This window comes from Eleutherodactylus coqui, chromosome 4, assembly GCF_035609145.1.
Source record: "Eleutherodactylus coqui strain aEleCoq1 chromosome 4, aEleCoq1.hap1, whole genome shotgun sequence".
In the NCBI taxonomy this organism is placed as follows: Eukaryota; Metazoa; Chordata; class Amphibia; order Anura; family Eleutherodactylidae; genus Eleutherodactylus; species Eleutherodactylus coqui.
In genome coordinates this window covers 54,474,079-54,500,776 of record NC_089840.1, presented here as the reverse complement: position 1 = coordinate 54,500,776, position 26,698 = coordinate 54,474,079, and the positions used below count along the sequence as shown (strand labels likewise).

Below are 26,698 nucleotides of genomic sequence, written 5' to 3'. Positions count from 1 at the left end.
GCCATACAATGCATTTTTCTCACAAAACATCACAATTGCTGAAAAAATTGCTGGTTTTCGTGTGCAATATCAGTCTGAGTTTCTCAAAGCTATATTGCACTCACCTGTGTGAATACACCCTTAAAGTCAGAAAATGAAATTTCTGCCTGCTATGAGTAATCATAGATTTCTGCCGCATTTTGTGGCTTTAAACTTGATACACTTTTTGGAACGTTCAGCTTTCTTAACCCTTTCCAATCCACTGTCTGACATCTTCCTACATTCTGATTGAAGCTTGTACAGCTCCAATGTCAGAAGACGTCCGACAGGGTATTCTTACCATCTATTGCCAGCGACTCCGCTATCGGAGCCTCTCTGAAGCACACACACTGGCTTGAGCCAGCAGATGGCACTGTTGTATAACAGCAAAAAGAAAAAGCATTTTAGGAAACCCTGAATCCAAAATTGGACTGAAAAGGGTTAATGGACACTTTTTAGCAATACTGTATTAGAACAAAAGAGTGCTTCATCGTGCAAAAGGACCAATGCTGGTGATGATTAGAAGGAAGTTTTAGGAAATTACCTGCATCCGTCGTACTCCCAGCCCAACATAATATAAGGCGTGTAACCAGCTGCCGCCTTCTCTGGGGGACCTATGACATAGGACATAATTTTCCTCAACTGAGTCGCCCTCCTCCCGAATGCTCAAAATCCGCCCTTCTAATATATGGATTTTGATATAGAATTGCTGGTAGAATTGTGCTTTCTTCAATACTCGATCAAAATCCACATGTTAGCTGTACAGATTTTGTGACTGAATATTCCGCATTAGAACATATTCCACAACGCTGTTGTGGAATATTCCATCCTGTGTGGAAGGTCCCTTAGATCAGTGTTTCTCAACTCCACTCCTCATGGACCCCCAACAGGTCATGTTTTCAGGATATCCTATAGAAGGAACACCTGAGGCACTGACAATAATTACATCTGACCTGTTGGGGGTTCCTGAGGACTGGAGTTGAGAAACACTGCCTTACATGACCCAGTGAGCAGAACTTCTGCAATGACAGAGGAAGAGAAAGGAAAGAGGAGGCTCTACGGCGCTGATCTGTCCACCTTCCCTGGAAGAACGCGCTATTCCTGCTGCACTGAGACTTGTGATAGTGGGTACAACAGTGCTTTGGATCCTCTTCTTTTCTTTCTTTTCAACTTTTCAAAAGTGGCAAGTACAGAGAAAAGTTGCAAATTTTAGCACAATCATGGCATGCACCAAAATGTGACTTTTTACGCTACAAAACTGGTGCAAACCAAATACTAAATGCCCCCCATAGTGACTCAAAATACAGACTTATGAGAAAGCTGCCATACAGGCTCCGTGCACACGGCAAGACCCTCCTAGTTGTAAAAGTATTCCAATAAACAGCATGCTGCTATTTTCTTATGTGTTCATTAGATTCATTGGTTCCAGGGCAGATCTTCATAGACATAGCTGTCTGATTGTTGCTTTTGAGTCAAGAAAACGATATGAAGTATTCTAAAAGACTAATCCATCTATGACATTATTTGCAGAAACTAAGATCAACTTCCTGCTCAGACAAGCACTTACTATTGTCGGCACATTGCCTTTCACGTACATGTTGGAGCTATGGAGATGGAGGGTATTCAGCGGTGAAATCCCAAAGGACAAGTGGATGCAGACCTGGTGGGACATGAAGTAAGCTGTCATAAGACCTGATCAGTTTCATCATGTTGTCTGTGTTGGTTCTAAAATAATGCTAAACCAATATAATCAAGAATAATCCGCTTTCCTAACTACATGTCCAAACATAACCAAGATTGAAAATTCAAAAGGTATAATCACCTCTATATCATATCTGACTATTGTCTTCTTAGTTTAGCTTTAAAAGGGTATTCCAGGATCTCTGTAAGTTAGTTCTATTGCAGCTTCCTTGAGTCCTGAAGCAATTGAATATCAGTTATTACCTTATCCACAAAGATTGGCACGTTTCAGAGCAGGCCGTATGGTGCGCCCTCATTGAAATTTCGCTCTTCCGTCGATATCATATTCATTGGCTTCCTAAGCCTTCTTCTTGGCCCATCCATGTGATGTTAACATCATTGATGATGTAAGGCAAATAGATGGGACCAGATGCTGCAGAGTCAATTCAGAGACGCGTGTTTTTGCACTGGCAGAGAAGCCAGTGCAAGGTAACATGGAGATTGAAGTAGAAGGGAACCAGAAGCTGCCATGGCTGGAAGCCACAGGTGTAAACAATGTAGGCATATAGTAGAGAATTCAAGAAAACAACAAAGACTGAGAAGATATTTGAGGGCTTTTCAGGGGGCCTACAGAGCATGGGGACACCTTTTTGAAAAATAATTTCCAGAAAATCCCTTGAAGCTCCCCAACACTTTTCTAGGGTAGGTTAGATGAATCTTCAATTCTGCAGTAGATGATGAGGTCTTCATACCCAATAAGTTCCCTTGCACCTCACAATCAGAAGATTCCCCCATTACTTATAGGATGAAATGCAGAAGTCTGAGGAGTGAATATGTGGAAAGCACTAGGAGGCCATCATACTTACTGTCTTAAACTTGTTAAATGCAATGTACTATTTCTTTATTTTTCTGATGTTGTTTCCTACAGGCGAGAGATGGTTGGTGTAGTAGAGCCTGTTGGTCATGACGAATCATACTGTGATCCTGCAGCCCTTTTCCATGTGGCAAATGATTATTCTTTCATCAGGTACATAGTAATAATAGTCCATGGAATAAATTAAATGGTCTGGCACATATGTGCTTAAATATTAGCTAATTGTCTTTGTAGACCATAAAATACATAGTCGATTGTGAAAAAAAATAGTTTAAATGTAAAAAATATTTCAGCAATTGACAAATACAGTATATGTATTCAACTGTGATTGGGATTGATCAAGCGATAACCCTTCTGATTGCCACAACAAGGCACTCAGGGCACCATCCTCCACTGCTCCTGATTGGTGAGATAGTCGAACACCTCCTCCAAGGGAGGAGCCTAATACCCCTTATAACGCCTGTCAGAAGCTCCAGGACTTCATTGCCGGCCGCTCACCATCAGAGCCGCAGGCACTACTTCTCTTCCTCCCTATCCTTGCACATCCCGGTCTAATCCAGCTATGGATAGACACTGAAGGGGTTTTACTCTCTCAATCCTCTATCCGCTCTCAGGCATCTGCATTGTATGGGGCACCATCCCCTGATTTAAAAAGATTGGCGAATTACCAATCTATCCTGAGGTTGCTACCTTTAGACCGAGGGGAATACTGAGCTATGCCACATATCTTATTGCCTTTTTAGGCCCGTATTGGCATACCCCAGCTAGGTACTACTGAGCACTAACCAGGTCACCCGGGTATTACACCAAGTGACCTGTAACAGCGCAGTACCCTAATACTATCTCAGTAGACTGGGGGGGGGGCTCCCCATACCATTTATTTGGGGAACCACTGCATCGATCCACAAAACTGTTGGAGCCGATTGCGTTATTGCTCATAACTAACTAAGTTCTCCGGAAGGTTGTGCATGCACTAGAGTGTGATTCTAACAGCTTGGATACCACTTGGAAAAAATCGAATATCCAAGTGGCAATTCAAATTCACGAGAAGTAAAAGGAAGGTGGTATTACCCATTATTGGGTCCCACCGCAAAACTAGTAGGGACTATTGAATATCTTTCTAGTGACTAAAACCCTGGTGACCGACGTTTAGTAGTACTACTATAACACATTAGCTTGTGGTGATCATCGCCTCCGCTCCTGAAGAACTGTCCCCAACCAGGACAGGGAAACGCGTTGAGCACTTTTTTACGATCAAATAAGCACCCTTACATGATCGAGTACTTTCACATCATCCACTGTACCGCATAATTATTCAAAGACTAACACCCACAATCCCAGTATTGAGATTGGGTGAATATCTTGATGATACTGGACGAGATCAAGGTCCGACTATCATTCAAGATTTTTCATCACCTGTCCCTTACAGCGGTACTTCTAAGTTTCGTACTTGTAGAACTATAACGTTCCAAGAATACCTTAAAGTGAACAAACCTCATTGTGGTAGCTTCCCTGAATCTCATAAGGGACTAGCTACCCTGTACGACCAACCTACCAGGGTCGGCTCCTTATACTTTTTATATCTTTTTGTTAGTCCTATGTCTGTGAGTGTTATATGTTAGCCCACGTTTTTAATATTTATCTAATAAAATTCATTAAGTTTTATATCTATATCTGTGAAGGGCTCTCGACTTAGTATATATATATAGATTTCTATACCACTGTGATTCCTTTTAACTTTAAACTCCTGTGTCCTTTACTTAGGACAACCCTCCCTAATGAAAAAAACGTATTCATTTGAATGATCTATATTAGAGATGAGCGAGCATGCTCGGTTAAGGAAATTACTCTAGTGAGCATCGTCATTTTCGAGTAACTGCCTGCTCGTCCGGAAAGATTCGGGGGGTGGCGGGGGTGAGTGGGGGGCTACAGGGGGGAGCAGTGGGGGGGGGGAGAGATCTTCGCTACGTTCCCCCCGCTCTCTCCCGCCGCCCCCCGAATCTTTTCAGACGAGTTGGCAGTTACTCGAAAATGACGATGCTCACTCGAGTAATTTCCTTAACCGAGCATGCTCGCTCATCTCTATCATATACACTAGATGTGATTTGCAATTATGGGTGGAATTGCCATTATTAGAGAAGTAATAAAGCGATGGTAAAGCCGAAGGCTTGCAGTGCTACTCTGGGCTGAAGTTTGAAAATACTGCCAATACCAACTCCAGCCCCAAGGTCTCACCTACTTAGTTTCTGCCAATTGCGAGATCCAGGGGTATTATTTGGCAGTCTGTTTCTGCAGCCAGCCTGTATACTAAATCCCGAGCAGTAATTGACCTACCCAAGAACTTTCACAATACCAGCATGGAAGTTCTTGGTGATGTATTGATGCTGGCATGGATCAAACCAATGTTTGATGTTCTGATGCAATCCTATGGTGAGCGGTTAAAGCGGGCATCCGATGCGCTCTACGAACTTCAACTGTTGCGACTGTCATGACCTACCGAGAAGTCTATGTAGAAAATAACTCACTGCAGATTCAAACATACTTTACAATGAGTGATCCTGGGTGAGACAGGACAACTGCTGCTTATGACTGGTGTATCCAAGCAGGCATCAGTAGAGACTGCCCAAGATCCTCTGATCAGAGGCGACCACATAGCTGAAATATTGAGGCGTGGATGAATGCCTCCATTCATGACAATAGTTGTATTTCCAGCTTTTACCCAGAGTATCAACCTAATAGGTATTATTTTTAAAAGATCTACTCAAGTCTATGGAGAGGGACAGCACATGCTCATCCTATTCCCAAGCCAGAAGTAGGGACTAAGGACCCCAGGTCACATTTGTAACCTGTGAGTCGAGTAAGAACGGTGGAGGTTGGACATCCACCTCTTCATTGACATCCTGATTACATCTCTATGAAATATTGAGTTGCTTATTTAGAAAGCTCCACTGATAACTGGTAGAGTTATAGGATTTCTGCTAAGAACACAACCCCTAGTCATATGGTCTAATAGGGTATATGAACGTCATAGAGCAAGGTCTCCAATACGGGATCCTTCCATATGAGATAGAACAGAGTCGCGTCGCTCTGTAAGGGCAGCTCCCGCTCTGCTGAACTTCAAGCCTCGTATTACAGGACAGCCATTCATCAGTCATGAGAGTTGACATTTTACAGCTCAGTACTCAAAGCATGTCACTGTGATCTCATATATATTGATATGTAGTTTGTTTTCCCTGTGCTTATCTCTCAGGTATTACACACGGACTATATACCAATTTCAGTTCCAGGATGCACTCTGTAAAATTGCCAATCGCTCCAATCCACTTTACTCTTGCGACATCACTAACTCTACAGCTGCAGGTGACAAATTACGGTACGTAACAGATGCACCTTTTACACTACTCACAAAAATCGTTAAAAGTTAGGATTGTCTAAACGTGTCTTCATGTATTCACAAGTAATGTATTTCACAGATCCATGTTGGAACTGGGAAACTCAAAGCCTTGGACTGAAGCTCTGAAGAGCATAACAGGGGGAACCAAGATAGATGTCCAGCCTCTGCTCAACTATTTTGAACCGTTGCATACATGGTTACGAAACAATAATACAGCGAAAAATAGAACGGTTGGTTGGAATACAGACTGGGACACATGTAAGTTCATTTGTATTTTTTAATTCTTGCCCCATATATCTTCTACATTGAGTTTGGGGCAAATCAAAAAGTCTTTGCAGCAGTACAGCTGTGAAAGTGACAGTCATGTTTTATTTCTTATGAAGGTCAGGAGGGGTACAGTTCCTCCTTATAGAGACCACCAAGAGGGCATGAAGAGTCTTCTAAGGCCATGCAATGCTCCTCTTGGAAATAAAGTATGCAAATAGGTGATGGTGTACTATCCCGGCATCACCATCTATTGAAAGCTAGTGTCCCTATAAATCTAGGGTGTCAAAATAATTTTCATCAAGGGCCACATCAGCCTTATGGCTGCATTCAAAGGACCAATTGCAATTATAAGACTGTATAGTAATAGTGACCCCATTATGGTCCAAGAAGTAATAGTGACCCCCATAGTGCTCCCAGTAGTAATAGTGATCCCCATAGTGGCACCAGTAGTGGCCCATATATTCTTGGCCCCATAATAGTGTCTCCAATAATAATAGTCTCCCATATATTGGCTCCAGTAGTAATAGGGCCCCCCCCTATTGGCCTCCGGCCGGGCAGCATCCCTACAGACATTCCACTCACCCGGCCCACAGCTCCAGTCTGGGTTAAAAGATCAGACATTCCTTCACAGCACACTTGTCAAACACAAGGTCTGCGTGCCAAATCTCAGTTTATGTGGCCGGCTTGCTATGCAGCAACCTAACAGGCATTCCACTCACCCAGCTTCCAGCTCCGGTCTGATTGTGGCAGTGCTGTGTCTGTGACCGCTGACCTCTCTGTTCAGCGTCTGTGCTGCATACAGATTGTCTGTATGTCTTTCTCTCATATGTCTGTTTGTCTTTCTGATATGTCTATCTCTCTCTCATATGTCTGTCCATCTGTCTCTCTCTCATATGTCTGTCAATCCATGGGCAGCATGAACCCAGGACAGTTATACAAATTGCGCCCATGTATGTTTTTCAGAGTAAACATACTTTAAAGTTTGATCCTGAATGGCACTCCGAGCGCCGCATTGATGTCTCCCCGCCCGCATCATCTGGAGGGACAGTTTCCCTGCTTCTGTACAGGGGAGAGTACAGCACAGCAGCCCCTGTAACTCAAAGCACCAAATCAAACTTCAAAATGTGTTTATTCTGAAATGCCGCAGTGTTTCAGAATAAGATACGCACGGGCACAATGGACATACCTATCCCAGGTTCGTGCTTTGCATGGCTATCCCAGGTTCGTGCTTTGCATGGCTATCCCAGGTTCGTGCTTTGCATGGCTATCCCAGGTTCGTGCTTTGCATGGCTATCCCAGGTTCGTGCTTTGCATGGCTATCCCAGGTTCGTGCTTTGCATACCTATCCCAGGTTCGTGCTTTGCATACCTATCCCAGGTTCGTGCCTTGCATACCTATCCCTGGTTCGTGCTTTGCATACCTATCCCAGGTTCGTGCTTTGCATACCTATCCCAGGTTCGTGCTTTGCATACCTATCCCAGGTTCGTGCTTTGCATGGCTATCCCAGGTTCGTGCTTTGCATGGCTATCCCAGGTTCGTGCTTTGCATGGCTATCCCAGGTTCGTGCTTTGCATGGCTATCCCAGGTTCGTGCTTTGCATGGCTATCCCAGGTTCGTGCTTTGCATACCTATGCCAGGTTCGTGCTTTGTATACCTATCCCAGGTTCGTGCTTTGCATACCTATCCCAGGTTCGTGCTTTGTATACCTATCCCAGGTTCGTGCTTTGCATACCTATGCCATGTTCGTGCTTTGCATACCTATCCCAGGTTCGTGCTTTGCATACCTATCCCAGGTTCGTGCTTTGCATACCTATCCCAGGTTCCCGCTTTGCATACCTATCCCAGGTTCGTGCTTTGCATACCTATCCCAGGTTCCCGCTTTGCATGACTATCCCAGGTTCCCTTTAAACGGTGACCAACTCTTTGCAACTTTGTTCATTTAAATCAGCATTTTTAGAAGTTTGGGCTCTGTTCACATTCCCGTTACAGAACAGAAGAATGAAAATAAAACAGCCACCGGATTTGTCAAAATGATAGAAACAAGCAACTAGAGATGAGCGAACCTACTCGTTTCGAGTAATTACTCGATCGAGCACCGCGATTTTCAAGTACTTCCGTACTCGGGTGAAAAGATTCAGGGGGCGGGGGGAGGCGTGGCGGAGCGGGGGGTAGCAGCGGGGAACAGGGGGGGCCCTCTCTCTCTCCCTCTCCCCCCCCACTACCCACTGCAACCCCCCACTCACCCACGGCGCCCCCCGAATCTTTTCGCCCGAGTACGGCGAAAAGGGGTGTGGCCGAGTAGGTTCGCTCATCTCTACAGGCAACGTCTGGTGGAACCCATTGACTGGCCGTCTGAATGGCCAGAAAACGCGAGTTTTAGCCACGACTTGGTCACGGATTTCTTTTATTCATACAATATTTGGCCGCGATGTGGGCAGCCAAAAATCGCTATGCCTGTGTGAAAGAGGACTTACATGCATCAAGGAAAAGCCATATGAAAACAAATTTTGAGACTGCCCAATTAATAGGATTGCTCAGAAACAAGCAAATCAGGGTGATAATTGGCGAGTGTAAATAGGCCTTTTATAGAGGTGTATTTGTGCTCAGTACCTAGGGCAGCATGAGCTGTAAATACGGCTCTCAGTAGCAGGGGCCACCACTGTAGACCCCTGCTGATCATCTGATTGTAAAGGCTGCTGTCAGTGCTGATAGCAGATAGCACTATCTACAATGCAGTGGCCATGGTTGGTACTACAGGCACAGATCCCATTGAACTCAACGGGAGCAGTGCCTGCAGTACCAACCCAAGCCTCTGCTTCCAGCATTGTCTGCACTGTAAGTGCACGCAGCGATCAGCTGATCAGCAGGATCCCAAGCAGCAGACTTCACCACTCAACTATTCATGACCTATTCTGAGGCTAGGTCAACAATAGTAAAAGTCCTGGACAATCCCATTAAGTGTGCAATCTGCCTTTAACACCTACTGAAAGGGCTTAGTAAAATAATATTTTGTCTTTTCAATCTTTAGACTCAAAGTATTCAATTAAAGTGAGGATAAGTCTCAAGGCTGGACTGGGAGATAATGCGGTAAGATGAACAGCGTGTCTAGCTGTAAGAACATGATCTGGGACTTTGGGGGTTTTATGCTTTAGTGCAGGGGTGTCAAACTCATTTTCACTGAGGGTCACATCAGGCTGATGTTTCCCTTTAAAGGGCCGATTCTAATTGTAAGACAGTATAGTAAAACTGAACCCCACAGTGGCGCGATTGGTAATAAGGTCCCCCATAGTGGCCAGTGGCGCACACTAAAATATATATATATATATTTTTTTTTATAAAACACAGACGCACACACATACGCACACATGCACACAGACGCACACACATGCGCACAGACACGCACACATGCGCACAGACGCGCGCACAGACGCACGCACATACGCACAGACGCACACACATACGCACAGACGCACACACATGCGCACAGACGCACACACATGCGCACAGACGCACACACATGCGCACAGACGCATACACATACTCACACATACGCACACATACGCACACATGCACACACAAATGCACACACATGCACACAAGGACACTTCTGCATTTTTATACACATTTTTATACTTACCTGCATCCAATATGGTCCCACTGGCAGGTATACCGGCTGCTCTCAGTCCTTCTTGGGCCCCTGGTGTCTCCCAGGCCTGCAGCCATGAAGAGAGGGAGGGCCGGTGAGGGGAGGTCAGCGCTGACCAGGCTCTCACCCTGCAGCTGCTCCTCCTCAGCGTGGCTATCATGTTCTCTGCAGTCTTCTTCCCTCCTCCGCGGCCCTTGTCAGTCTGCTATCGGCACTCCTCTATTACTGTCTGCACCAGACAGTACAAGCCGATAGAAGATCGCCTACTGACAGCAGAACGGAGTTGAGGGAGCTTACTGCACAGCAGGCGGGCCACAGAAAGTGAGGCGGCGGGCCTTGTGTTTGACACCTGTGCTTTAGTATATAGTGTACTGCGATGGTGATACAGATGAGGATTATAGTTAGAAAAATGTATAATTGTGCACCCTTTAACTCCCAGTGAATGGCATCTTGCAATGTTTCACTATTGTTGGTGTACTTTTTTTGCTGCATGACTTGAAGTAATTTGTCTAAAAATGTGGTTTCATGTGTATTTTTTGTAGCTAGGAGTATAAGGCTGGGTTCACACAGGGTGGATTTGCCACGGAATTTCGCCGCGGCAAATCTGCCTACGGCCGCTAATCCCGGGATTAGCCTGCCATGTGGACGAGATTTCTCAGAAATCTCGTCCACACGGGACGGCCAATCTGCTGCGGTAAATCAGGCAGAAACCGCGGCTGCAGCGACCGCAGCCGCGGCTTTGTCGAACGCAGTATGTCTATTTATTTTTTATTTCCGCTGCGGCCGCGCTCTCCTCTATGGGAGCGCCGGCCGCAGCGGAAGAGCGAGTGGCCGAGCCGCTTCAAAGCAGCCGTGGGTTTTTCCGCAACGGTTCTTCCGGCGGAAATCTCGCGATTTTTGCTGCGGTCAAACCGCGGGATTTCCGGGGGGAACCCGCCCCGTGTGACCCCAGCCTAAGGGCATAGATATGAGACAGGTTTACTAATACTGGCTAAAAGTTAGACAGTACAAGCATAGACTAGAAAGTCTCGAAATGTACCAGTTTATCACAGTGACTCGGTGATACATCTAGCAGATCTTTGTCTAACTTCATACCGTCCATAATTTGGCTTAATTTACACCAGTTTTTGCAATTAAATTTTGGTGCTTGTTTAGTTCACACTGTTACCTTTAGGATATGGACCCTATCTATGCCAGGAAGCCACATCCTATTTCTTTGATGCCCCTTTTCTGGACATGACTAAAACATGCCTTAAAGTGTCATTACTGTATACTTTGTGGTAGAGGCGCTCCTGGATCCCAATGCCGGGCTCCCACCTTCCTCGTGCCATTTATAATACTGTGTTTCATCCTGAAGCAGCAGGGTCTTTGGGCTCCCTCAGGCACTAGGGCCCAGGAGTGACTGCAACCTCTGCACCCCCTATAGCTACATCCTTGCTTTGTGGAGCCCCCAAAAATGTATGTTTCTCATCCAAAATGATTTTGTTTAACTTGACAGTACCATTGGGACAGCAGTGAGATGACCCTATTTAGGTCAACAATTGCTTATGCCATGTCCAAGTACTTTAGTACTGTGAAGAAGCAGGACATAGAGTTTTCGTAAGTATTTTTCATGTCTGTTTTATTGTAAATATATGGCGTGTGTTTAAAGGGGTTTTACCAAGATTGCAAGTTATGACCTATCCTTAGAATAGGGAGTAACTGGCTGATCGGAGGGGGTCTCACTGCTGAGACCCTCGCCGATCTCCAGAACGGGACTCCTGAGCCTTTTTCTGTCTGTCACTGCAGGATCACTTTTTCCCCTCGCAGTTACGTCAGCATGAGGGGAGCGCTGGCGGAGCATGTGCGGTCAGCACTTCATTCATTTTAATGGGCTTGAAATACCCGAGCGGGTGCTGTAACCCCGCAGTGAGGAGGATGGGAGACACAGGACCCCCGATCTTGAGATTGGTGATAGTTCTGAGCTGTGCGACGCACACTGATCAGCAAGTATCATAGCATGTAAAGTCAATAAGACACGTGTCCATCCAGTTCAGCCTATTAACCCCTAATGTTGATCTCTTTCCTTTATTAAATCCAGTGATCAATGGTGATCCTCAACATGGTATAACTACTGCGTCATAGCAGACCCCAGCCCAGCTCTGCCAGTGACTACTGCTGCTATAGGGGGATGTTTTTCCCTGTAACTGGGACTCTTATTGATACCCCAGCTACAGTAGAAAACTGACAGTTTGAATGCCCCCAGAGGTCTTATATGACGTCATGGAGGACATAAATGTTAGAAAAAAAAAATTAGTTTTCTGTAAAAAAAATGTACAGAAGAAAATACGAATATATTTAAAAAGAAAGGAAACAACTCACCTCCTACACCAATCTAAATCATTGCCATGACCATTCTGTAACCCAAGACTATGCAATTATATATCAGAACATCTAAAGCATTGCTGTACTTTATTTTAGCTTAAATATACTAAATTTAAAAATAAACAACTATAAATGTTAATTTTTTAAAAACATTTTGTACACAATACCCGAATAAAACAAAAAAAGGAGAAAAAGTATGTGACAAATGTAGTAAAAACAGCTTAATATGTCAAAAAAGGCAGCAAAAATAATTTTGGTAGCCCTAGAAAAAACAAATGTGGCCATATAAATACCACATATGTAAAATCACCAAGTGTCTGATCCTTTAGGACTGCAACACTCTGGTCCTTGAGAAGTTAAGGATACAATGTGTAAAGTGAAAAAGTCAATATTCCAGAGTCAATTCACTAAGACTGCTTTATGAGACCATAACAGTTGGACCTCCCCTGGTTAGTACACCATCCCATAGTTCAAATGAAATGAACTTCAATCAGCATAAAAGTATGTAGGCTTGGTTCATTTGACTTGCAGAAGGTAATAAATGTGTCCTAATGTGTTTATTGGAACAGCTCTTTGGCCCCTTGTTTCACAGTCCATATTCTAGATGTAACACACAGATCACACTATGGAAGTACAGTGTCACATCTGAAATTTCTGCCTCAGACTATAGACTACTATTTATATTGGTCCCTATTCTAACAGTGAATGTTTGAAAGTTTTGTAGGGAAACTATGGACAATTCTAATGTTAAAGGGGTCTTCCTCATGATAGGTCATCAATATCAGATTGGTGAGGTTCCATCACTTCGGACCCCTGACGATCAGCTGATTGAAGTGGGCACAGTGCTTGGAGCACAGCGGCTGCTTCAGTCCATACCAGACACAGCGGGGTACATTGTTTAGCAGCTGTGCCTCTTGTAGCAACTCAATCTCATTCAGTTGAATGAGACTGAATTGCTCTTAGGCCATGTGATCAATGATCATGATGTCACATGCTTGAGAAGAGGCTGCGACGCTCACGTGAACGCTGCTGCACCTTCAGACAGGTAATCGTTGGGGGTTCCAAGCGGTGGACACTCACCAATTTGATATTGATGACCTTTCTTGAGGATATGTCATCAATGTTTTAGTGTCGGTAAACACTTTGGGCTGATTAAGATAATTAAATCATATTGGGAAAGGTTTCTAGTTTGGATTATATGAAAATTGCCATTTGAGACAAAATATCCTGAATTCTTTTATTTCCTACAGTAATGAGGATGTCCATATTTTCAATGAAACAAAAAGAATATCCTTCTATTTCTACGTTACAAAGCCTAAGGAAATTGGAAACATAATACCAAAATCTGAAGTGGAGGATGCAGTTCGGTAAGAGATAACTTTAAAGCTAGTTTCAGGGCCGGATTAAGCATCTCACCTCTTGGATCCAGACCCCGCCTGACCTCCTATCTTGGTCATTTATAACAGAGATAGCTATACGTTTGTTTGGTTCTCTTTGCCGAAGTCATTAGGAGCTATAGATATAGACAAATTGACGATTTCCTTAAACTTCATAGGGAGCCATCTTCCTCCTTGGAAATCTTTCTACCAACCATCTGGCCACTGGGGCCCGTGTTCCTTCCCCATAATCCGGCTCTGGTTTGTTTAAAAGAAAATGACTACATATTATATATAATATTGTCTAAAGATAAAACTGAATCTGTGTTTTGAACAGGTTGTCAAAAGGACGAATCAATAGTGCTTTCCTACTTGATGAAAACTCCTTGGAATTTTTGGGTATTCCACCAACATTATCTGCCCCTGCTGAATCATCTGTCACAGCGTGGCTAGTGGTTTTTGGTATAGTGGCTGGGCTGATAGTTATTGCTCTGGTTGTTTTACTGGTGCTTGGCCAAAGAGACAAGAAAAAGTAAGTTGTAAAGATCATGGTAAATATTACAGTATTGATATTGGAATCAGTAAGGAGATGCTTTATTTTGACATCTGACACTTTCTTCAAAATTATTGTCTTTTCAAAATAATTTTCCTGGAGCATACCATCCATAAAAACCTCTTAAGCTGCCCATACACGTGAAACTAATTGGTGACCTATCATTCATCTTGGTGATCATGTGTAGGAATGATTTCGCCTGCAACATGTCAGACTAAATTGGCCGACAAGGGACATAGTTTAGAAAGAAAAGTTAAAAAAAGGCACATTGGAATTTGTACAACGTAGCGAATGATCGGCAAAATCGAGCCATTTATGCCATACAATTCTATTTTTAGCAGATCACATTTTTTTCAAACAATGGTCACCTGAAATGGCCAAGATTAGTAATTTCAGGAAACTTTAATCCCATGAATATGGGCAGCTTTAGGAGATCAACTTCAAAGTGTAAATCAAAGCTTTTAATCTAGAAATAACCAGTGTATGCAGACTCCATTCATTTTAATATTGGCAAAGTAGAAGTTCACTTGATTTACTACAGCCCTTTACTTCCTCCCAGCTGAGAGTGAAATAGCTAAAATTAACTTGAATATCATATACAAACAGGGCGTTACAAGCTGTCCGTGTGTCTTTAGAGCAAATGTGATAGCTAATAAAGGCTTGTATTGATGGCAAAATCAGTGTACACTAATTTGAGCAGGTAGTCTCAGAAGGAGAGGAAAAAAAGGTGTAATGTGAGCCTACAAGCTTCTAGAAACAGTGGCCATGGCTGGAAAGCAGCTCCACTGTATCTGTAACATGGCTGGAAATAGAAGCAGCTATGAATTAGGAAGAAGGGGAGGTTTATGGCACAAAAGGCTGAGCTTTAAAAAGAACGTCTCTACAAAAGCTCTGTACATGAGGATCTAAGCACTTTTTAAGTTTTTATTTTTTGTTGGAGATACAGTTTAACATACATGTTCAAGAAACAAACTATAAATACTACTAACACTTATAGGAATCATAGATCTTGATTGCTTATACTAAGAACTCATACATAGGTTTATTACTTAGCCATTATAACAACCATATCTGTCTATGAGTTCATTATCTACCTTCATTTGCATCTGATTTCATACGGAGTAATGAAAAAAGTTTAATACCGTGTTAGTCAGCAGAGCAAAATGTGATTGATCCCAGCAAGAGAAACCAAGTAATCTTGTAGATATGATAACTTTTAATGGCTAACAAAAATAAATGATGATATAGTGAGCTTTTGAACCTACTCAGGGTTCTTCCTCAGGCATAATGAAATAGATCCGAAGAGGTACACATACTTATGACAAGGCACAGACATGAATGTAATTAATTTACACTTAAAAGAATACCACAACAGGATGAGTAGAGAAACAAATAAATGCCTCCTGCCCCAGCAAACCATTGGCCTACTTCCGCTACATTGATGACATCATAATCATCTGGACCAACACCGAACAAGAACTAATAAAATTCCATCATGTATTTTGTTAGCCATTAAAAGGTATCATATCTACAAGATTACTTGGTTTCTCTTGCTGGGAACAATCACATTTCATATGGAGGCATACCATTTTTGGCTGATTCATAAGGAATCTAACAGAAAAAAATCATGGCATATGATGGAGCATGTCCTGTTATGGAGTTATTCTATGCTGCACTATAGGGCAGGTCACTAACTGCCTATGCCCTCATTATACAGAACTGTTAAGATTTTATATGCCTCATCACCGGCTCCTTGAACATGGCTTTGCCTATTATGACCACTTTATAAGCTCTTACGTCCACAATATGTATGACCTGGTTTGATGCTGGGTTGTAGGCTAGTTGAATTTAACTGGTGCACAATCTAAACCAAGAGGCAGGTTCTTCCACCACCTTGTCAATTGATGTCTTGAATAATCTAAGTATATATATACATATACATATAATCGTCATTTGACGCATGTATCACAATTTCTCTTTATTTCCTCTAAGGAAAAGAAAAGCTGATAAAGAAAAACAGCTCTCGGCTGAATATGACAAAGTTATAGTTGAAACCATGGCTGAAGCCACGGCTGAAACTGATAATGATTTACCGGTTGCAGCAATGGAAAGTGCCGGGGAACAGAATAAAGCTTTTGAGGATGCAGATTACCCGCAAACCTTTCTATAGGACCATTAAGCCTAAAGTAATTTAAAGATTATCAAACACCTGTCATTCTCATCTTTACCGGTATGTAACCAACCGTGATGGAGAATCTAAAGGTGATATGCTCTGAGATAGAGGAACCACTGGCAGAAGATGCCCCAAGAGAAAAGGGTGCGTTGACTTAACATGCTGCCAGGGTTGTCCAAGAACTTGAATTGGTCTTAGCCTACTTCAACAGGTACAAGTCCGATGAAAGCCTTTAATGATGGCTTTCACTTAACTGCACCGATACAATAGTCCCTGTTTCATAATAACTAAAGTAACTTTTATAAGATTTATTGGTAACTTGTAAATATAAAGATAAACTCACGGGTGCAATGTTATCACATTACAAGACTAACATCTTTGCATTGCTTGTATTCATGAATTCTAATAAAAGGAATAGTTCACTTATTGTTAAATGTGTTCATTTTGATAAAGCTTTTATGTTAATTATCTCTGTTCACCAATGGTTTCCAGCATTGGAGCGTATTACTAACTCTTCCTTAGCTCCTCTCTTAAAGAGGTCCACTATACGTTCCTGACTAACTGGTACTTCACTCCAGTTAAAATCGCTATATGTTTTTCCGAAGAAACTGTGTTCTCCCAAGCTCCGTAGTTTACATTTTTTTGGAGCTGTCAAGTTTTGATTCCATTTTGGGAGGAAGTTTTATCCTTGATTAGAAATGTTAATTTAGTGACAATTTCTAATAACCCTGCTATGGTGCCCCTATTGTTTGACTCCAACTCGATTCCCTCTCCTTTCAGGAAACTGATTTGCCAAATACTCCTCTCTGCAAAACTGTTGATAGCTAGAAACTGGACATCCTCCATGTCTCCTTCTATTACAGCCTTACTCTCCCTTGTATTGGAGCACAGCTCTTATGAAAAAATCTGTGCCCTTCGTAAAAACTCTCTCCATACATACTATTTGATGTGGAACCCTTGGATTCAATATTTCTCTCTTTGAACTATTCTCTGGATATTTAGTCCCTGTATCCTACCTCCTGTTCTCATTTTGTTTTCACTATTTCATTTGTTGTACTATCCTTTTTTTCTTCATCAATAAGAGGGTGTACATTTTAATCGTTGTATTCCTTTGATTGATTAACTGTCAACAATTGCTAATTCTAATGTTTTTAGACTTTTCTACAAAAATATTTCTTAGTTAAAATCTTATTTTTCAATAAAAATTCTTAATGACTAAAAGAAAAATGATCTCCTTTCCAGTACCTTATACAATGCAGCAAAGAAAAGTGCAGCTTTGGCACAAAAAGAGCCTGAATTCTCAAATAGAGGTTCTATTGGTTCTATGGCCAAAACTATGTTAGGAGAGCAGTGATTAAGTCTAGTGTTAAGTTTGTGTTAACAGGACTAGAAGGCTGATTTAGGCCACCCTTAGGTAGGTATATTGTACAGAGCTATGATAGGCCTTCCATAGAAGAGCAGGAGGCCTCTACTGTACCTCTATATGCCACCAACTTTTTAAAAATGTTGCATGGTTTATCGCACTTCATACTGGAAAGTCGTATGGCTTTTAGATGTTGCCATGTTGGTGAGGTTCTGTGCATATGGGTCAATAGCGTGCATGAGCCTTAAAGCTTAAAAATCTACTACTAATATAAGTTGAAACCAGACCTTCTAAAAATGCATATCCAAAAAGAGGGATAGGCAGAGTAGGTGGTCACCGAGGATGCCATGGGGAATGCAATTTATGCATTTTTAAAAAGAAACAACACATTCTTTAATGGATCCTTTTTAGGTGCAATTTAATGATTATTTATATGAAAGCTATCTGGTTGGACTTTAGAGACCAAGGGTAGAGGGTGCTTTATGCTACCCCTGCCTTGGCTACTAATGTGATGCAAAAGACAAAAGGTGATGGAGCTTGTAGAAGGTCCTGTTGCTATTTAGTCTCAAGTATGTCCTGCTAGCCATCCTATAAAAATCAGGGTCCCTCCGGGCCATTACCCAGAGAGTAGTCTCCATGCAGTGGCAGCAGACACAAACAGGTCAGAGGCACCATTGCAAGACCTAGTTGTTCCACAGGCTGAGGCCAAAACAGGTGGACTTCTTCCATAAATGTAGAGATAGACAGATAGGCAGGTGGCAATCAGATAAATCATGGACAAGGTACCAGCCGAGGTCAGGAGAGAAGAAGACAGGAAACCTGGGTGAACAGGCATGGCTCAAAACGAAGAGTCAATCATGAAACTATAGGACCTTTGCAGAATCCTCAGGCATCCTTAACAGATGGAGGGTGCCTTAAATAACCTGGGAAAGATCAGGATTAACCATGTGTGCACTCTGGCAAAATTAAACAGAAGCAGGGATATTGTGGCGTGTGCCGCATAGAAAGTGGAAAGACAACTGATAGCTGTAACCGGCAGGAGAAGGTAGGGTAAGCCACTGGCTACAGAATGCAGCCATAACAGTTGCTTTGTGTCACTGGAACTACAATAAAGTTTGTACGAGGAAGTATTAATTCCACTTTGTGCTGCCCTATTTTCTTATTAAATGGATATTATTGGAGCCAGTATCAGTGGGTTCACTCAGGATAGGCAACACCAGTGCAAATTTAGCTTAGCAGTGTGTCACTTCTAGTAATTATTTGAGCCAAGTGAAACATACGCAATGCAAACTTAGTACAAGCCAGTAAGGAGAATTTTAGATTTCTGATGTTGTTTGGAAAAGAAAAAGAACTTTGGGGGCAAATTTTTGTTGAATTTGCCACAAATTCCCAGTAAAAGCGATGTGTTAGAGTTCGTTCACATCCGCATTACCTCTGCTGCTGATTTCCGCTAAAAACAGGATGAAATAGCGCTGAACTATTTTATCCTGTAAAATGTTGGATGGCCAACAGACGCTTAACAGACCCCCCCCCCCCCCTATAGTCAATGGCGCTGCCATGTGGTTCCATCTTAAGATGGATCTATTTGCTCACAGGTTGCTGTTTTCCTACTCCCCATACAGAGCAGGAAAATGTACACTCCTAACATTAGTGTGAAAATATCAGCTTTTATATGGTCTTTTATAGACATTTATATTAGTAGGTCCCTATTGTGAGTACATTTCAGAATATGCACCTCATTCATATCAAATCTCACATTTCTAGACTCCACTCCTTGATGTCATAAAGAGATCTTGCTATGTGATGTCCTATTATTTTACCTATAGGAAAATGTGAAACATATGGACTGGAGCTCCAGGCAAAGAAGAATCACAAAAATGTGCATTATTCTTTAAATCAAATAAACATTATCCAAACAGTCAAACGAAACGCTGGAACAAAATTATCTCAAAACTCTCATCTACGTCTTAGTTCTATGTAGTATTAGTATTCTTCATCACCAATAGTACACTATCTGTTTTACAATGATATCACATATTTGTATAAAGGGCTAAAGTTTTCTTCTTCTACTCCTACAAATAAACGGGAGGTTAATTCTCTAGGCCTTTCTCACCTAATTGAACAATTTGGGATAGTAAATTAGTAGGAGATTTTCTCAATTAGCAGCTGTGGGATCAAAAACAGGTAACCAAATAAAGGAAACAGTTTTTGTTCAAAAAAGATTTTATTGAACTTTCGTATATAGAATACAATTAGAATTTGAAAACACGACATTAAGTAAGAATTGGACTGTTTGTAAATAGAGAGACAATATTACATATATAATTGACATCACTAGGTTGTTGTCTTCTTCTGTCCCTTCTATGTATTTATGTATCGAATGATAATTTCACCTTTCTTCTGTGTCTTGTCTGGTGACTTCTTATTCAGCAGATCTCTCTGTCGTCTGGCCCTATGGACTTCCTAAGAGAGCTCTCGGAGCGTCACCCTCTCCCCCTTGACCAATTTAGTCCAGAATTATATGAAAGTATATAGATAGTTTAAAGAAGAAAGCCAAAGAGAATAAGAAAACAAAGAAAATCAGAAAGAGTGATTAGTAGGGGAATTTAGGGAGGAGAAGATACCCTGAGGCCATAGATCAATATTGTTCATGAAATTTCACTGGTTTCCGTAACTAATCCTCTGGGATCTCTTATGTCATCAAACCACTACTCAACCAGGATGTTACAGAGGGGGAGTCACGGAAGTCCACCAAGACGGCCCAAGTAGCATAAAATTTTGAGCAGTCTGCTTCAAGGTTGCTACATCTAAGCTCCTCCGCATATTTCAAGGAGTTCATAGCCTCCAGCCACTCCACTCTCGGAATCACAATACTCTGTCTCCAATATCTGGGGATTATCAGTCTCATTGCCATAATAAAATGCCTGAGCAGACCCTTCTTTAGCTGTGAGATTGGACCCGGGAGGATAGACAGGAGCGCTAGCTCCGTTTTGAACTACATTGAAGATGCACACATAGCTTGGTATAATTGGGTACATCTTGACACAAGGGGGCAATGAGAGGGTAGTCCCAACATATGTGTATTATGGAGCCCCTGCCCAACATACACCTCCAGCACTGTTCAGAAACTGAGAGGTACATTTTATGCAGTCTGTCCAGCGTTATACACCACTGCGAGAGTATTTTGAAGTTGAGTTCCTGTAGTCTGAGTGATATGTTCATTTTACTTGACAGGGCATAAGATTTAGACCTAAGCTCTCGAGGAATAGGTCTCCCCAATGTCTCCTCCCAGTTCCTGCTCCAACTGGGGTCACAGTTCATCGTCTGACCATCCAGCAGGAGCACGTACACAAGTGAGATCACGTGCGTGGGTGCCTTCTCTGCTGTGCATAGTCTTTCAAATAATGTGAAATTTACTGTCAGGTCAGAGTATGGCGCAAGCGTGGTAATATAGCTATGCAGTTGAAAATACAATAACCAGTATTCCCTTGGCAGACTGTGTTCTCCTTTCAATTCTATGAGGGTTCTCACCCCGCCTTGGCCCCATGACATCTTGCATGCATAAACGAAATGTAGATATGTGACCTTGTAGCTGACAGTTCAGGGTTCCCTACCAGTTGGGTAAATGGTCCCAGTCCCGATATCATCAAACTCCCTTTAGTTCGTCCATGCCAGGCATGTAGTAAAGCCTGTATTAGAGTTGACGCACCAAATCTCCTCCAATCCAGGCCCCCTGGTATCCAGAATGCTCCCCTGATCTGAAAGGGGTTTATGGCCTGCTCCACTTCCACCCACAACTTCATCCTAGAATGTTAACATATGTCTATGATGCAGTTAACTATTGCGGACTTGTTATATAGTTCCAAATTGGGTAATCCCGCTCCCCAGATTTATGTCTTGTTAGTATTTTATAGCCGATAAGCTGTGTGGCGTTACACCAGACAAATCTAGTCACTATTTCCTTGAGCTTTGTAAAGTAGAGTCTGGGTATTTTCCAAGGGACTGTTTGAAAGATTTATAGGATTGTTGGCAGGATTTCCATTTTTAGAACATTGATCCTACCAAACCACGAAAGTAATAGTTTGCCATTTTTAAAAGTAGCAAGATGAAGGATTTCTAATTTAGTTCAAAGGTCTGTTTTGGATCGGCTGCAAGTTGGATTCCTAAATATTTTATGGACATGTTCCTCCACCTAAAGGGGAAGATTTCCTGGAGTTGTTTCACTTCCCCCGTCAGGATAGCTATATTTAATATTTCAGGTTTTGAATGTTAATTTTAAAGTTACTAATTCTACTATACCTAGAAACCTCTTCTAGAAGGACAGGAATTTCTACCCTCAGAGATGTGATATAGAGCAGCATGTCGTCTGCGTACAGTGCTAGTTTTTGAGTCTGGTTGTTTAGATGAATCCCTCTAATGGAGGGGTTGTTTCTGATGATGTTCGGCAGAGACTCCATCACTAATAGGTACAGATAGGAAGACAATGGGCAACCCTGTCATATGCCATTCCTAATTTGGAAGGCGCACGATAGTTACCCATTGACAGCGACATGATTAAGGCTATCAATCTGGGTCCGAATCCTATTTTCTGCAATGTCACCTCCATGAATTCCCACCCAACCCTATTGAATGCCTTTTCTGCGTTAAATGAGATTAATCATAGTTGGTCTCCTAGCTTGTGAGATCTTGTAACCAGTGATATCGTCCTGATGGTGAGCGCTGCCTGTGACTATCAGACCTCAGACTATCACAGGCAGTGCTCAGTCCTTCGTTGAATTAATGAATGGCTGAGCGCCGCCTTTGATTGACTGAGCGTTGTGACCTATCACAGGCAGCGCTCAGGTGTCATTCAATGAATGGCTGAGTGCTGCCTGTGATTGGCTGAGTGCTCAGCCAATCAGACCAGCACTTTTAAGAGGCGGGGATTTTTAAATCCCCGGCCAGAAGAAAGTGCTTTAGATCAGTACCAGCATGCAAGAGAGAAGTTGCCTTGAAGCCCGGACACCACTACTAGGTGAGTAAAGTTTGTTATTTTTTCTACACCTAGGAATGATTTTAAGGGAAGGACTTATATTTCAAGCCCTTCCCTAAAAATCACTTTGGGGGTTGCCTGCATTCTATTGCTTTTTAATTGGGGCTGGCAGCAGAAGCGCTGGCCCCATTGAAAGCAATGGGCACAGAGCTACGGTCACACACATTTTGATAATGCGTGGAGAGGTATGCAAAAAAAAAAAAAAACGCTCGTCTTACTGAGCCCTAAAAGAGTAAAGTTTATTGAAATCACAAAGCATAATAATACTGACACAACAAAAAAGGAGGGATAACAGAATATGCATACACACAAGTCAAATGGGGGAGGGAATCAGAAGATACACATGTAAAATATTACCCAAATAATAACAATTCATTAATCAATACACAGTAAACTGATTTCCACACATATCCATAAGACTGAGTTCTGAATCACCCTAACGTACATTTTAGGTATCTTCCTCAGGGCGTATCTGCTGTCATGCTGTTTCCCACTTACATGGCGTTACACGTGCTGTCACGTAATGAGGCTTCCATTCACCAAGCTAATTGTGCATATTATGTGGGTGAATGGAAGGTACTGATTATTGAATTGCTATGATTTGGGTAACATATTGTGTGTGTATCTTGTGATTATTTCCCTCCCCGTCCGACTAGTTTGTATGTATGCACCTTTAAGTAACACTGTCTCTAAAAGTATTGCACAAGAGTCGTTTTATCTTTTCCTAAACAGAGATCCCTATAGAAATCCTAATTGAGCAAAGGTATACTATTAATGTCAAAGATAATGTAAGAGCTCTGCAAGCTGTTTAAAATCACATACGTGTGTACTTCTGTGTATCACCCCCAAAAAGAGGGCTTTGTGGAGCAATTTGATGAAACCCTAAAGGATGTGTTAAAAAAGATAGTCACTGCTATTTATTCACAGGTAATAAAGGTTATGTATGGTATGTGCGTGTGTTGCTTGGTGTGTAGTGCTATTTAAGGCTATGTGTGGACTACACCCATTATAGCAGACAAAGCTAGCCAATGATTTATTAAGTTTGCTAAGTATTATTGGCACTCTGTGAAGGATTCTGTTCTCTAGAAGTGCCTATTACAGTTCTCACTCAGATGTTGGCTGATGCCAAGCATTCGACACCAGGGGCTATTCACGTTTCTAAGCAGTTGGAAAAAAAAATCCTTCTTATGTGTCCCAAATTTTTAGCCAACTTGATACCTCTCTTTTTTGCCTTCTTGATAGAGGTAGACACATCCTCACTTGTGCAGGGGTAAAAATGACAATGGTGTCGGGATCAGAAATAGCGCTCCTTCAGTGTTGAATGGTGATGTGACAATAAAGTAAAATGAAAATTGAGGACTTACCCGGCACTGAGTGAGTATCCCAGGTTGTGGGATAGCTCACTAGTACCTCCAATTCCTGGATAGCCTGTAAATAAATGAATCAATCCTTCTTCCCAATCCTGGCCGGAGAGCTGCTTGGATGTCTGGGATCCCTAATGGTAGGGAACCCAGTGTAGATGAAGATCCAAAATAAAAATAAAAATTATCCAATGTAGCGCTTCACGGGATGAAGGAAAAAATCGAATATATATATCTACACCATAAAGTGGAATTTTATTGCAACGCGTTTCTGCCCACTGTAGGGCCTTTTTCAAGCATACAAAATAACAATATACAATCATTAATATAGATAAAAGAAGTGACTTACAATTAGGTGTCATTGCAGTCCTCATGGCAGTCGCCATGTTGTGGGAGGAGTCACCATGACGGCGTGATGACGTCAGTACGTTCGTATGATAAGCTATAACAGAGAGCATAATCCTCATAGTTAAAAGTGATTATAGGCAAGTTTGAAAACGAGCCTGAGTTAGAAGTGTAGTTACTTTAAATTTCTGCTTTGATCCAAGGGTCCGGATTACAGCCCCGGTCATGTGATGCGTGTGCGGAATGATGTCATCACGTATGACACGTACATGGGTCACCTGATAGCGGGGGGACGTTCTAATTCTCAGGAGAATATTTAGCTCTGTATACCAGGCTGTGTGAGCCGGTCACGTGATCTCTGTGCGTGATGACGTTCACGTGTATGAGGGAAAACTTTCAGAGGTCAAAGTTTACTGAATATCTAGTATAAGACATTGTTCACATATTAAATATACGTGAAGCTCTGATAACATTAGAGTGAAGGGTGTATTATTTACAAAGGAATATATCTAAATTTAGAAAAAGATGCAACTCCATTAAATGCATATTTCATAAGTTAGGGCTCATGTCCACGGGCAAAATGTGATTTAAAATCCGCAGCGGATCTCCCGCGCGCGGATCCGCACCCCATAGGGATGCATTGACCATCCGCGGGTAGATAAATACCCGCGGATCGTCAATAAAAGAGATTAAAAAAAAAATGGAGCATGAAAAAATCTGGACCATGCTCCATTTTCATGCGGGTCTCCCGCGGGGTCGGCTCCCGCGGGCTTCTATTGAAGCCTATGGAGCCGTCCGGATCCGCGGGAGACCAAAAATAGGAATTTAAAAGAATTACTCACCCGGAGCGGGCGCTGAAGGTCTTCTCTTCCTCACGGCCGCATCTCCCTTGCTTCGGCTCGGCGGATGTGCCCGGCGCATGCGCGCGGCACGTCGACGACGTGCCGGCGACGTGCCGCCGGCGTCAGGTATTCATCCGCCGGCCGAAAATGAAGATCCGGCCGTGAGGAACAGCAGAGCGTCCCCGCCCGCTACGGAAAGGTAAATGCTTTTAAATTGCTATTTTCAGCCCTCATGTCCGCGGGGCAGGAGGGACCCGCTGCAGATTCTACATGTAGAATCTGCAGCGGATCTGATTTTCCCCGTGGACATGAGGCCTAAATCAACTGATGCCTGTTCCTATGTTACCAGTACTGAGACTGGCAGGTTGACTTATAAATCGTTAATGGACTATATGTGCATTATGACCTTAGAGGTTAATACCACTAAATATATATATACAATAGGATATCTATAAATATAATACATGTGTATATATATTATATAAAAAAAACTCATATTGTTACATAAGATTATAAAAGATATAAAACCATATAAATTTGTATAAAAACATTTATATAAAACTTGTTATGTCTTTTAAGAATTAATTGCTTGATAATAAAAAGTTTTATAAGAAAAATTAGGCTATCTGTAGATATATTATGCATGCGTAAAAAAATACTAGCAGGGGGTAATATGTGGTGTCAAATTTTTTCCAAATTTTTAAACCACTTGGAACGAGCGTATTTAATTTGAAGATACAAAACATTTCTTTTTTTCGGAGGTCCGAAATGGATTTATTGGATATGTACTCTAGTGGAGTCACTTTTAAACCTGAAGGATCACATTTGTGTGTTGTGTAGAAATGCCGAGATATACTGTGTTTTAAATAACCTTTTCTTATGTTGCATTTGTGTTGTGATATCCTTGTTCTGAGTGTATTTCTGGTGCGGCCTACATATTTCTCCATACATGGACATTCTAACAGATAGATTACGTAAGATGTTCCACAGGTTAATCGTTGTTTAATGTCGGTGTACTCATCTTCATTTATCTTGATTTGTTTGGTTCGGTGTGTTATATGTAAGCAGCACTTGCATTTTTGCAGGCCACATCGGAAAACTCCATTGTCTTGTTTAATGATTTTACTCTCTTGTTTTTCTTTTTCTTTCGTTGGGCGGGAAGGTGCCAGTAGGTTCTTCAAAGTTTTATTTTTGCGGAATATGCAGGTGGGGTTTTTTGGCAAACTTTTATTAAGGTAGGGATCTTCCCTTAAAGTGGACCAATTTTTTCGTAGGATTCCTTTGATGGAACTAAAATGGGAACTATATTTAGTGATAAAAGCAGACTGGTATTTCTTCTCTGGCTTTATCTTCATGTTAATTCTGTTTTCATTTTCATTTTTATCTTTATTCCCGTTGTTCTCTTTTTCA

At 42.0% G+C, this 26,698-nt stretch overlaps 1 protein-coding gene across 1 annotated transcript in view; it reads left to right on the top strand.

Moving 5' to 3' along the window:
• ACE2 (angiotensin converting enzyme 2) overlaps positions 1 to 16,472 on the top strand; it is a 63,606-nt gene extending 47,134 nt beyond the window's left edge. Inside the window, exons 10-18 of the mRNA XM_066599466.1 lie at positions 1,549 to 1,693; positions 2,627 to 2,725; positions 5,823 to 5,945; positions 6,046 to 6,224; positions 9,262 to 9,320; positions 11,378 to 11,478; positions 13,494 to 13,610; positions 13,957 to 14,151; positions 16,165 to 16,472. Of these exons, the coding sequence (XP_066455563.1) occupies positions 1,549 to 1,693; positions 2,627 to 2,725; positions 5,823 to 5,945; positions 6,046 to 6,224; positions 9,262 to 9,320; positions 11,378 to 11,478; positions 13,494 to 13,610; positions 13,957 to 14,151; positions 16,165 to 16,342 (1,196 nt within the window). The 3' untranslated portion in view covers positions 16,343 to 16,472. The remainder of the gene's footprint in view (positions 1 to 1,548; positions 1,694 to 2,626; positions 2,726 to 5,822; positions 5,946 to 6,045; positions 6,225 to 9,261; positions 9,321 to 11,377; positions 11,479 to 13,493; positions 13,611 to 13,956; positions 14,152 to 16,164) is intronic.
• The last annotated feature ends 10,226 nt before the right edge of the window (positions 16,473 to 26,698 follow it).